This window comes from Carassius gibelio, chromosome B23 (assembly GCF_023724105.1).
Source record: "Carassius gibelio isolate Cgi1373 ecotype wild population from Czech Republic chromosome B23, carGib1.2-hapl.c, whole genome shotgun sequence".
NCBI lineage: Eukaryota > Metazoa > Chordata > Actinopteri > Cypriniformes > Cyprinidae > Carassius > Carassius gibelio.
In genome coordinates this window covers 17,587,023-17,599,277 of record NC_068418.1, presented here as the reverse complement: position 1 = coordinate 17,599,277, position 12,255 = coordinate 17,587,023, and the positions used below count along the sequence as shown (strand labels likewise).

At 35.5% G+C, this 12,255-nt stretch overlaps 2 protein-coding genes across 2 annotated transcripts; both read left to right on the top strand.

Moving 5' to 3' along the window:
• The first annotated feature begins 4,054 nt into the window (after window positions 1-4,054).
• Window positions 4,055-8,491, top strand: LOC128011658 (uncharacterized). The gene is made up of 11 exons (XM_052594306.1): window positions 4,055-4,113; window positions 4,220-4,246; window positions 4,364-4,541; window positions 4,654-4,757; window positions 5,021-5,189; window positions 5,737-5,858; window positions 5,945-6,119; window positions 6,226-6,323; window positions 7,668-7,836; window positions 8,109-8,230; window positions 8,316-8,491. Exons 5-11 carry the CDS (start codon window positions 5,092-5,094, stop codon window positions 8,489-8,491), a joined length of 960 nt encoding a protein of 319 aa, XP_052450266.1. The 5' UTR covers window positions 4,055-4,113; window positions 4,220-4,246; window positions 4,364-4,541; window positions 4,654-4,757; window positions 5,021-5,091.
• A 671-nt stretch (window positions 8,492-9,162) lies between these two features.
• LOC128011657 (uncharacterized) lies at window positions 9,163-12,048 on the top strand. Its single transcript, XM_052594305.1, has 6 exons — window positions 9,163-9,185; window positions 9,320-9,411; window positions 9,528-9,702; window positions 9,804-9,910; window positions 11,437-11,620; window positions 11,702-12,048. Exons 1-6 carry the CDS (start codon window positions 9,163-9,165, stop codon window positions 11,844-11,846), a joined length of 726 nt encoding a protein of 241 aa, XP_052450265.1. The 3' UTR covers window positions 11,847-12,048.
• The last annotated feature ends 207 nt before the right edge of the window (window positions 12,049-12,255 follow it).

Below are 12,255 nucleotides of genomic sequence, written 5' to 3'. Positions count from 1 at the left end.
AGCATTGTGTAGGCAGTGCAAAAGGTTGTGGGTTTGATTCCCAGGCAACACATGTTAAGTAAAAATATTAGCCTGAATGCACTGTAAGTTGTTCCTGCTAAATGTAATGTATTTCTCTTCTGCATTCTGGCTGATAGCTTTACTTGTCCTGAAGACTTTGTAAGTTATATAAGCTGCGTGTTCACTGATTCAGTAAAAAATTTTCTTCTTTTCATATCACATGCTTACAAACTTAATTTCTATATTTTTACACAATTATTTATTCAGGTTTGTGACACACACACCTAGGAATCTCATTTGAAGAATGGGACATGTTATCATGACAATATTATTATTATCTTTTAAGCCCAATTCTTGTTTTCAGTAGGCTAATAGAGTTAAGAATGTAATTCTCTGCCTGGCAGAATTAGGGCAAGTCAGTCACTCAACCTCTCGCTGCAGTTGCAATTTGTCATATATTTCTCCTTGCATCTTACTTTCTTATTGTCTGCACTTATATTTTCAACAGCAGCGTCTGTAAGATGTCCTTAAACTGTGAACAAACAAGTTTTTACTTACTAACCACTACATGTCCTTCATTTACACCATTTGAAACACTTGAAATTAATTTGTTATTCTGTCAACCTCCACATGGTGGAAGTATAACCCAGAAAGTTGGCACTTCGTGGGCACCTTGAGATTTATTTTTTTTCTGTTTTGCTGAATCTCCTTTTGAATATTCTACATGTATTTTCACGAAAATGGATATCTTGCCCTTCCTAAGCTCATGTTCCCACGAGCTAAGGGCCCTTATATGTGAAACTATTAAGAAATCATTGTTTAATTTTATTTACAAGCTGCAGGATCTGGAATTACTGATGAGTAAAAAAAATTAAAAATATTCGCTGCATTTATTGTATGAATGTGTGATTTCAAAACTGCTTATTATTTATAATTAACTTTTTGTTCGCTTATTTATTATCTGATTTTCCTGCTGTTTAATCAACACACCTGTCTTCATGCAACAGTTTATCACATTTACGAAGTAGGAAAACGATCTGCTGTCCGCAGTTGATTTTAGTATTCTAGGTATTATCAAATTGCCAGAGATTTGAGAATGCAGCAGACGTAGAGGACTATAATGCAAGAAAAGAGCTTGTTCAAATACTGAGGCGCTAAACCATCTAGGGCTTTATAAGTAATAAGCAATATTTTAAAATCTATACAATGTTTGATAGGGAGCCAGTGCAGTGTTGACAGGACCGGGCTAATATAGTCATACTTTCTGGTTCTAGTAAGAACTCTAGCTGCTGTATTTGGGACTAGTTGGAGTTTGTTTATTAAGCGTGCAGAACAACCACCCAATAAAGCATTACAATAATCTAACCCTGAGGTCGTAAACGCATGGCTTAACATTTCCGCATCTGACATTGAGAGCATAGGTCATAATTTAGATATATTTTTGAGATGGAAAAAAACATTTAAAGGAAAGATTGCTATAAAATAGCACACCTAGGCTTCTAACTGATGACGAAGAATTGACATAGCAGCCATCAAGTCTTAGACAGCGTTCTCGGATATTGCATGCAGAGTTTTTAGGTCCTATAATTAACACCAGAAATTACTTGTCATCCAGTGTTTTATATCGACTATGCATTCCTAAGTAATAATAATTTGTCAGTTTGTGTGTAAATGTATGTTTTTGATCAGCGTTTTCCACTTTATGACATTTCTAGCGAGAAATTAATATTGCAGTGATGAAATATCCACGTAGTTATCACCAAAGCTCTCAATATTTTGCGGTCAATCATTAAACCATCACTCTGCCTCAGAAGCCTGTCCAAAATCAGTTTCATGAGGTGCCTTCATGCAAAAACGCTGCCTGCAAAGTCATTACCTGATACGGCGGCGAGGCATCAAGTCACCTGCCTGAGTTTTCGAATGCAGCCAATGTTACTATCACGTCACACAATTGTGTCTTTAAAGGATCACTCTGTCACACCTGTTACACCATGTTACAGTAAACTGGCCTGCCAATCATCTTGTCACAGCTGCATATATTGCACATGCATATAATGAAACGAGCTGCAAATCCTTCACAACGCATGCATATAACGAAACGCGCTGCAAATCATCACAACACATGCATATAACGAAACGCTCTGCAAATCATCACAACACATGCATATAACGAAACGCTCTGCAAATCATCACAACACATGCATATAAGGAAACGCTCTGCAAATCATCACAACACATGCATATAAAGAATTGCTGCAAATCCTCACAACACATGCATTAACGAAATGCATGCCCTGTGACATGACATTCAGTCAAGTATGGTGACCCATACTCAGAATTCGTGCTCTGCATTTAACCCATCCGAAGTGCACACAGAACAAGGCAGTGAACACACACATACTGTGAACACACACCCGGAGCAGTGGGCAGCCATTTATGCTGCGGCGCCCGGGGAGCAGTTGGGGGTTCGATGCCTTGCTCAAGGGCACCTAAGTGGTGGTATTGATGGTGGAGAGAGAACTGTACATGCACTCCACCCACCCACAATTCCTGCCGGCCCAAGACTTGAACTCACAACCTTTAGATTGCAAGTCTGACTCTCTAACCATTAGGCCAGGACTCCCCCTGCAGTGTTTAATGGGGTACTGCAGGCACTACAATTCCCACAAGCCTTTGTCCCATTCATCACTGTTAATTGCACACCTGGTATTGCACTCAGCTGTCTCCACTTTCATCGTTTTCACCTATCCATAAAAACCAGCCTGTCTCATTCTGCTTCAGGGAATCCTTGTTTTCCGTCACCTGGCTTTCTTGTGTTCTTTGGTTTTTCTTGGTTCTTGTTTTGGACTGATTTATGGTAATGACCTCTTGCCTGTTTTTTGGATTTGATTTTGGATTACCCTATTAAAACACTGCATTTGGATCTCTCGTTTCCTGTGTGCATTCGTGACAGTGCTACTGCAAAAGCATGTGAATGTGTTCAACTCTTTTAAAATAAGATAACATGCATTTAATATTAATAATACCGCTCTTGTTGTTCCCGTGACAATGATGGCTCATGTGCTTAAGGTTGCCCGCATGTTGTTTAGTAAGAATGTAAATTATTGTATCATTGTAAATTAAAGTAGAAAAATAACACCTGCAAAATTGACATAAAATCGACCCATCTACATTTCTTCACAATCACTGACTACATGTGGGTTCAATTAATGATTATAGTCCCCCCTTCTGACCTGTTTTTTGTGTGTGTGTGTGTGTGTGTAATGTATGTTCTAAAATGTCACAAACACTGTTTTTTCTCTCCCTTTATAATGTGTGGAACATATGATCAAATGTCACATTCGACAATCTCACCTTCCCTGTTTCTTTTTCAGAAAATAACTAAAGTAAGGAACAAAATATAAAGTCTTGGCCAAGATTTCCAAAAGACCATTCTTGTAAGTATATGGATATGTAAGGCAAAGATGGGTGGAGTGCTGGAGGTTAATAAAAGGAGATCAGAAATGAGGTCAAAGCTGACAACAGAGATGCTGTTGGAGGGCGGTCCGGGAAGAGCCCACCTGCTTAAAAAGAGAAAGAATTTCAGCAGAGAAAGATGATAATGTTGTGCAGACACTAATTGTGCCTTTGCACTGATGGTCAAATATAGGGGTGTAGATATTCTCACTAGCGCAATCATTGACTAAGACTGGGTAAGCTTATTTTTTTATACTATATCTACTACAGTGACAAAGTGTATTCAATGACTGATTTAGAAGAAATAAAAAAATAAATGTCATTTAAGAAAGTTTTTTTTTTCAATAAGATTTTAGCAATAGATTTAAAGTCACCATAACGATTTACATTTTTTATTTTAGAAAATAAAATATCTTTTTATATCTCATATTAGAGATATATTCTATTAAATTGCCACAAGAATGAGCATCAAGGTAAGTCATTTCTTTTGCATGCTGGTCCAGTATTGTATTGTTGCATTTTATATATGATATAATTACAGTACATTACATTTATTACATTTTATATATTATATTATATTACATGCTAATAAAAATGTTTACTAATATGTAATTTTTCTTGACAAGGTATTTGTAACTTGGGTGATTATTGTTACAAGTAAGTTTGATTAAAAAGGGAAGCTGTCGTTAAAACCATTTAATACTGATATTTGTATTTGAAAAAAAAAAATATGCTAACACCCCTTGTCTGTCATTACTTGTAGGTACACTTATCTCACCTTCCACTCAGAGTAGGTCTGATTTTCTTCTTTATAATAAAAAAAAAGAAATATGACTCATATGAAACACTGAAAGGGCCTCGTGTGGTCTCCTTTAAAAGGTGTCCTTTTTTGTGTGTGTATTTTTAGGTTGTGTAACTCAGTGGTTTGACCAAGATGACCCCAGTGATGAAAAGGGAGACCGTGAGCTCTTGGCTGACCTTCTCAATATATATCCTGGACAAATATGTCCAAATCCAATCGATATAGATGTAGAGCCAGTCTCCGGGATACCATCAAATGAAACCTCCATTTTCATTTCAGAAGTGTGAGTGTATGAAATCATTACAATGGTTTCATGTATTGTTTTGAACCATTATAACAAAAATTATATAGCACATTAATTTATATGTAAAGGTTATTCTTTTCTTTTTTTTCAGGATATATAATTCAACAATTGGGTTTGAGTGCATAAATTCAAACCAGAGTGGAATATGTGATGATTATAAGGTGCGCTTCACCTGCCCAGAGGAATGGTGTTCAAGTAAGTGTCATTTACACACAAAAACAGACCCAGCTTGTTACTAAATAAATGACCTGCGGTTCACAATATTAAATTGTCTGTAATACCTATTAACCTTCCATTATAAAAAGTAGTAAGAACTGTGGGTATGATATGCAGAACTGTCATGCAAAATAATATCAAAGCTTAAAAATTATTCCGTTCTAAAACAGAAATCAGTGTGATGACCGTTTGATGATTTTGGATAAAATGATGATATTTACTAATTGATTTTCCTCTGTTAGCATGTAGGACACCTTGGTTTGACCAAGATAATCCAAATATAATAGGAGACTCTGAGACTCTGCCATCAATCATGTTGAAATACCCACTACAGGTCTGCACTCAGCCCATTGCTATTGAGGTCGCAACCACTAGTGGGATCCCTGTACTGCCGGATGCACGTTTTCCAATGTAAGTCAAACATTGTTTATATGTTCATTTTATTTATTTTTTATTTTTTTATAAAATAAATAATGATATGCATACATTGTTGCACAGATTATCTGTTGCAGATCACTTTCAGTTTAGCCCTTGCCTCTCCAACCATTTCTGTACTTGAAGGAAAGTACTGAAATATGGAGTTTAAGACCTGAAGAGAATGCATCCTCATTGCCTGTTTACACATATACATTCACGGAAATGTAAATGTAACATTTAAAGTAGACAGCAGTTATAACACTTGCCTGCATCACTGTGCTTTATTTTAAATACTTTTAAATATTGTTGCTTATACAATTGCCCATTTATTTTCCCTGAATTTAAATATAATTTAAAAATTTGTCTCATAGAGCAGCATGTTAAACTGGAGCTTTAAGAGCAGTCATGCAATAAATTGTACTGTCTCACATCTTCATCATATTAATCAGACAATTCTACATACAAAACACTAAAATTCCTAGCATATTATAAAATGTTATTACAACAATGTTAGAATATGTACTTTATTTCTTTTCCACAGATATGACCCAACTCAGGGCTTTACTTGTGTGAATCCACCACTGATTGAATGGTGGTGGTGGAAGTGGTGGTGTAAGGACTACAAAGTTCGTTTCACATGTCCGAGGAGTTTTTGCAAACCAAGTATGAATATTTATTTCATCTAATTAATAGTTTTTTATATGATTTTTTTTTTGTTATAACAGTTTTCTCTACATGTTATTCCTCAGAGTGTGTAACAAGGTGGTATGATACTGACGACCCTGATACGAATGGAGGCGATTTTGAATTTTTGTTTACCATTCTCAAAAAGTACCCTGGAGAAATATGTCCAAATCCAATTGCTATAGAGGCTCAGACTGTCTCTGGAGATCCTGTGTATCAAACTGGAAATAACATTCAACTGTGAGTTTATGGAGTTGTAACATTGAGTATGTGAAGAAACTAAATAATTGTAAATTTTTTTTATTTTTATTAATGATGTTCATAAATGATTTTGTCTTTTCTGAAGGCATATTTCAGCATTTGGGTTTTCTTGCACACATGTAAAACCAGGATTTTGTGCTGACTATAAGGTGCGCTTCACCTGCCCAGATGAATGGTGTTCAAGTGAGTAAGGTTTGCATACAAAAACAGACCCAGTGTGCTCCCTTGTAAAACAAACAAACAACAATATATATAATATTATTAAAATACATTTATTTCAAACTAAGTATAGTTCAAATCTATTAACGCATTTACTGACAAATCGCTCAAGACTTACCGAAATAAAATTATAATTAAACTTTATTTGGAGTAATATTTCTGCACAATGCATATTTCTCAATATTAGGCATAAAATGTGTTTTAATATTGCTATTGAAGGGTTGCATGATCTTTATAATAATATCAGTCTTTAATGCAAGATAAAGTCTGCCTTAAGCACAATCAAAATTGTGACCCTGGACCACAAAACCATTCATATATTTGTGGCAATAGCCAACAATGTTATGTGTGGGCCAAAATTATTTATTTTTCTTTTATGCTAAAAAAAATCATTAGGATATTGTCACGAACTTACACACAAACAGAGAGATCCAATTTGCAGTGTTTATTAGGGAGAATCCAAAAGCAGTCCAAGAACAAGAAACACGAAAAACACTAGGGAACACGAGAAAGCAGCTAGGTGACATAAAACAAGGACTCCATGAAACAGATAGAAACAAACTGGGTATATATGGACAGGTGCAAAAAATGAAAGTGTGAACAGCTGAGTGTGATTAACAGGTGTGCAATTAACGGGGATGAATGGGACAAAGGCTTGTGGGAATTGAAGTGCCTGCAGTGGGGTGATGCTATGGGGAAGTGAGAACACTAGTGGACACCCAGGGAAACACAGACCAGACACTGTGACAGATATCAAGTAAAGATCATGTTTCATGAAGATATTTTGTAAATTTCCTAGCATAAATATATCAAAACCTAATTTTTGATTAGTAATATGCATTGCTAAGAAAGTCATTAAGGCAAATTTAAAGGCGATTTTCTCTATTTAGATTTTTTATTTTTTGCACCCTCAGATTCCAGATTTTAAATACTTGTATCTCAGCCAAATCATTTTTATTTATCTTAATTATTCAGTTTACAGATTATGCATAAATCTCAATTTCAAATATTGACCCCTTATTTACTAAGTACAAGTGTAAATGTATTTGTAGTATACTTGGCATAAATTAAATGTATTTCAAATATATTTTAGTATATTTATTTTTCACTAGGTAATTACCAAATAACTGATTAGCAGTTTGCAATATCATAAAACGCTTGTTCACCTTCCATTATAAAGAACTGTAGGTGTGATTTGCAGAAATGTCATGCAAAATAATATCAGATGAAAAATATTTTAAATTTTTCCTTTCTAAAACAGTTTTGGATGAGATGATGGTATTAATCAAGCTGGTTTTCCTCTGTTAGCATGTAGGACACCCTGGTTTGACCAAGATGATCCAGATCAAGACGGAGACTGGGAGACTCTGTCATCAATCCTGTTGAAATACCCACTACAGGTCTGTGTTCAGCCCATCGCTATTGAGGTCGCAACCACTAGTGGGATCCCTGTACTGCCCGATGGACATTTTCCAATGTACGACAAACAATTTTATATGATCCATTTTAAACTTCCTTCAAATAAAGTAAATAATGATATGGATGCATTGTTAATCTAAAGACAATATGCATATTCCACCAAACATTTGCATTGCTTCTATGCATAGAAACGTTTGCATTGCTTCTATGCATAGAATATCTGTTGCAGATCACTTTCAGTTTAGCCCTTGCAACTCCAACCATTTCTGTACTTGAGTGAAAGTACTGAAATATGGAGTTTCATTCACAGAATGATGTCTTTTTCTGCAGATATGATCCAGCACAGGGCTTTGCTTGTGTGAATCAACCACTACATGGATGGTGGTGGTTGATTTGGTGGTGTAAGGACTACAAGGTCCGTTTCACATGTCCAAGGAGTTTTTGCCAACCAAGTATGTATATTAATTTTATCTACTGTTATATAGTTTGTTTGTTTTGTTTTTGACTTGACGATTTTCTCTGTATGGCATTCATCAGAGTGTGTAACAAGGTGGTTTGATTTTGACGACCCTACAAAAGGAGGCGATTTCGAACTCTTGACAACCCTTCACCAAAATTACCCTGGAGAAATATGTCCTAATCCAATCGGAATACAGGCTCAGACCGTCTCTGGCCAGCCGGTGTATCAAACTGGAAATTACATTCAACTGTGAGCCTATTAAGTTGTAACACTGAGTATCTCAAGAAACAAACTCTGTCTACTTTTTTAAAATGATGTTCTTAAATTATTTTGTATTTTCTGAAGATCTATTTCAGCATCTGGGTTTTCTTGCAAACACTTAAAACCATTTTGTGCTGACTATAAGGTGCGCTTCACCTGCCCAGATGAATGGTGTTCAAGTGAGTGACATTTGCACACTAAACTGATCCAGCAACAGTTTACAAATCATAAAATTGTCTAAATTGCTTGTTCACCTTAAATTATATAAAGGTATATGTTAAAAGCTATATGATAAACTAAAACAGATCATAAAATTTAAATTTGTAAAACTGTCTTAACCTAGATATTGGGTAATTCTTCTACAATAAAAAAAGTTGTGTTATTGGTCTGACATTTTGATCTTAAATGAGAAGATTTGACCCAGTTGGTTTTCCTCTATTAGAATGTAGGACGCCCTGGCTTGACCGAGATGACCCCGGTGGAGTAGGAGACAATGAGACGCTGTCGTTACTCATGATAAGATACCCACTACAGGTCTGCCCTAAGCCCATCGCCATAGAGGTCACAACCATTAGTGGGACCCCTGCACTGCCACCTGGAAACATTTTTGTAGTGTACGGTATCATACATTCTCCATTCAAATGTCTCCAATTAAAATAGACTATGCTGTTATTTCTTAATGCGATGTAAAACAGACATGAAAAGCTTAATCATTGCTTGTTCTGAATCTTCAGGCACACCTTTGCAAAATCCTTTGCACAAAACTGCTTATGAATTCCATTTTATGAATACAGTTAATATATTTGATATTTTTTTGTAGATATGACCCGTTACAGGGCTTGGTGTGTAAGAATGGGGCTTGTCAAGACTACAGGGTCCGCTTCACATGTCCATTAAGTTTCTGCAACACAAGTATGTATCATAATCCTAAATATTCAAATTTCCTGTGTACCGTAGTATGAATTTATTTTGTTAGTATTATAAATTTTTTGTGTGATTAAAAAAATCCTCTGTGCTGTCTTATTCAGCGTGCGTAACCAGGTGGTTTGATTCCGATGACCCTAAAACAAATGGAAGCGACTCTGAACTCTTGTCTAAACTTCTCAGTTTGTACCCTGGAGAAATATGTGCTAATCCAATCGGAATAGAGGCTCAGACCATCTCTGGTCAGGCAGCATATATAACTGGAGACAGCTTTCAAGTGTAAGTCTATCAAAACATTGCTTTACAAGGCATATGCTTCTGACAGCATTTTGTAGAGAAAAAAAAATTTACTTATGAATTTTTTTTCTATGTTTGTGAAGGTATAATCCAGCCTCTGGGTTTGCTTGTGTAAATGCAGGCCAGACAGGAGGAGGGGTTTGTGATGATTATAAAGTGCGATTCTCATGCCCAGAGACATTTTGCTCAAGTGAGTGACATTTACACAACAAATACTACTGCTGATAAAGGAAACTGGACTGAAGACAAAGTGATTCTATAGTTAAATGCCAAATTACAGTAACATACCATTGGGTTAACATGTCATGTATGACAAAATATATGAAGAAAAATCTATGTAAAAAAAAAATGGCGTTATTCATCGTCCGTATTATTTTCTGTTATAAAAATCATTAGGGTTTTTCACACTTGAACTAGTTAACCCTGGGTCATTCTATATCCTTGGTTATCTTGATTCACATTTCACACTGTTCTGGTTTTTGGGTTAGCAGTTAATCCTGGGTATTCATACACTGGCATTTCAAACTATATAAGCCGGGGTTAATGTTCTTATCTACAAATTTGTGTTGTTAGTGTCATCGTTCAGACATACACAGCATGCGATCTGTTTACGTAAAGCCATAGCATTGTGCATCCTCATGTTATATATTGGCAACGGTATTTTCAAGTTTTTCATGAAAAGACTTTTCGGACTATAAAACGAAGTATAAATAAAACAGTCTTCAATTAACATGTCACAATATGACAATTTTCCCCTCAAATCTTGAATTGACTGTTTATATAATGCATGGTGTCTCTGCGATTGTTTAAAGCATAGCTATAAGATATCTATGCGTAGATGCCACATTCGACTACTCTAGACATGTTAATGCATCCAACAAACTCCCAAAGATATGGAATATCCTTTTACAGATGAGAATTGTTTATACGCATCATCTAGAATGTCCTTATGGTGGTTACATATTTATGCCAGGTTTATTTTTGATAAATCCTGATATGTGTGTGGAAAATTGCTTATGCATATATCTATGGCCATTTTGTGCGTTCACAATGTTTATAAGTGAGACCCCAGAACTGTTTGATTATGCACATAGGCTTATTTCCCTTTGTGTTCAACACAAGAGAGAATGCAGGTAAGTAAATAATGACAGAGTTTTTATTTTGGGGTGAACTCTGCTGTTTCAGGATAAATTAACTCCTAATAATCTGCTGAAGTCTATTGCAGATATAGATATTCATACATGTAAATAATAACATTGGTTGAATTTGTTCAGCTTGCTTTTTCATTGCTCATGGACTGGCTTTGATGGCACCAAAGCTTATGTGTAGCAGCCCATAGAAACCTTTGTTTATGGGGCATCTACGCATTCATATCTATACTCCAAACAATGGTGAATGTGTCTGCATCTTAGAACGTACCTATAATAATGAGTGAACAAATGCATTAATAAATGAATTAAATAAATACTGCCACTTTACGATAAGGTTGGGTGTCTGTTGCTGGGAATCTATCTTTAACATCTTAACACTTTTCACAATCTGCACTTTACACCAAATTATTGCCCTCCAGGGTCACATGACCCCAGGTAAGAAACAAGAATCTAAATTAACAAGTGTGAAACTTTTCTCTCTCTGGGATTGAAAATGCAGTTTTAAAGGCTCTATTGGGATATTCATAATATTTGATATATGACGTTTACTAATGTCCTGCATTAGTTTGTAGGACATCTTGGTTTGACAGAGATGACCCTGATAATCCAGGAGATCGTGAGATGTGGAAAGAAATTCAGACATCACCATATGTCTGTACATCACATGTCACATATCTGCCCATTGCTATTGAGGTTGTCACAACCGTTAGTGGGAGCCCTGCACTGCTGACTGGAAACCTTTTTCAAGAGTAGGACTAAAGATATTATAAACAAATTCATTTCATATGTAATTCTGTAATGATTAACAGCCATCTGCTCTCATTCTGCAGATTCGATCCACTTGAGGGCTTTGAATGTGTGAATGATCAACAGGGTGGAGGGGTCTGTCAGGACTACAAGGTCCGCTACACATGTCCGAAAAGCTTCTGCGAGATGGAATTTCAAAAAAACCTCACATTTACACCTCACATTTGAGGTCATTAATGACAGAAATTAAGCTTTGGTGAAACTACATTTTTAATTTAAGTTTAAATAGCCATGTTAGATTCAATGAAAAAAAAAAAAAAAAAACATTAAAGATTTGCATTATCCTTCCATGTCTCTGCTTTTGTTGTTGTTACTCAAGTTGTGTGGTGAAATTCTTTGTAAGAACGTTGGCAGAAACGGTTTATGGTGATCCCTGCATATCAGCAAACTTGTGCACATTTTACTTTTAATTTATAACGGCTAACATTTAAATATATATTGTCAATCATGCGGCTATTTCCTCAAACATTATGACATCTTCTAACAAAAAAGGCACTTTAAATTAATTCAGTAACATATTGTGAACAAGTTCATAGGTCTTAAACAAGAATAAAACTTTTTTCTTTTTTTTACAGTG

Excerpts from the sequence above, each read along its gene's own strand:
- LOC128011657 (XM_052594305.1), top strand. The coding sequence starts at position 9,163 with ATGCTGTTATTTCTTAATGCGAT. Across the intron at positions 9,911-11,436 it reads CCCAGAGACATTTTGCTCAA|TTTGTAGGACATCTTGGTTT; the intron begins GTGAGTGACATT and ends GTCCTGCATTAG. Across the intron at positions 11,621-11,701 it reads ACTGGAAACCTTTTTCAAGA|ATTCGATCCACTTGAGGGCT; the intron begins GTAGGACTAAAG and ends CTCATTCTGCAG.
- LOC128011658 (XM_052594306.1), top strand. The coding sequence starts at position 5,092 with ATGTTGAAATACCCACTACAGGTCTGCACTCAGCCCATTGCTATTGAG. Across the intron at positions 6,324-7,667 it reads CCCAGATGAATGGTGTTCAA|CATGTAGGACACCCTGGTTT; the intron begins GTGAGTAAGGTT and ends TTCCTCTGTTAG. Across the intron at positions 8,231-8,315 it reads AAGGAGTTTTTGCCAACCAA|AGTGTGTAACAAGGTGGTTT; the intron begins GTATGTATATTA and ends GGCATTCATCAG.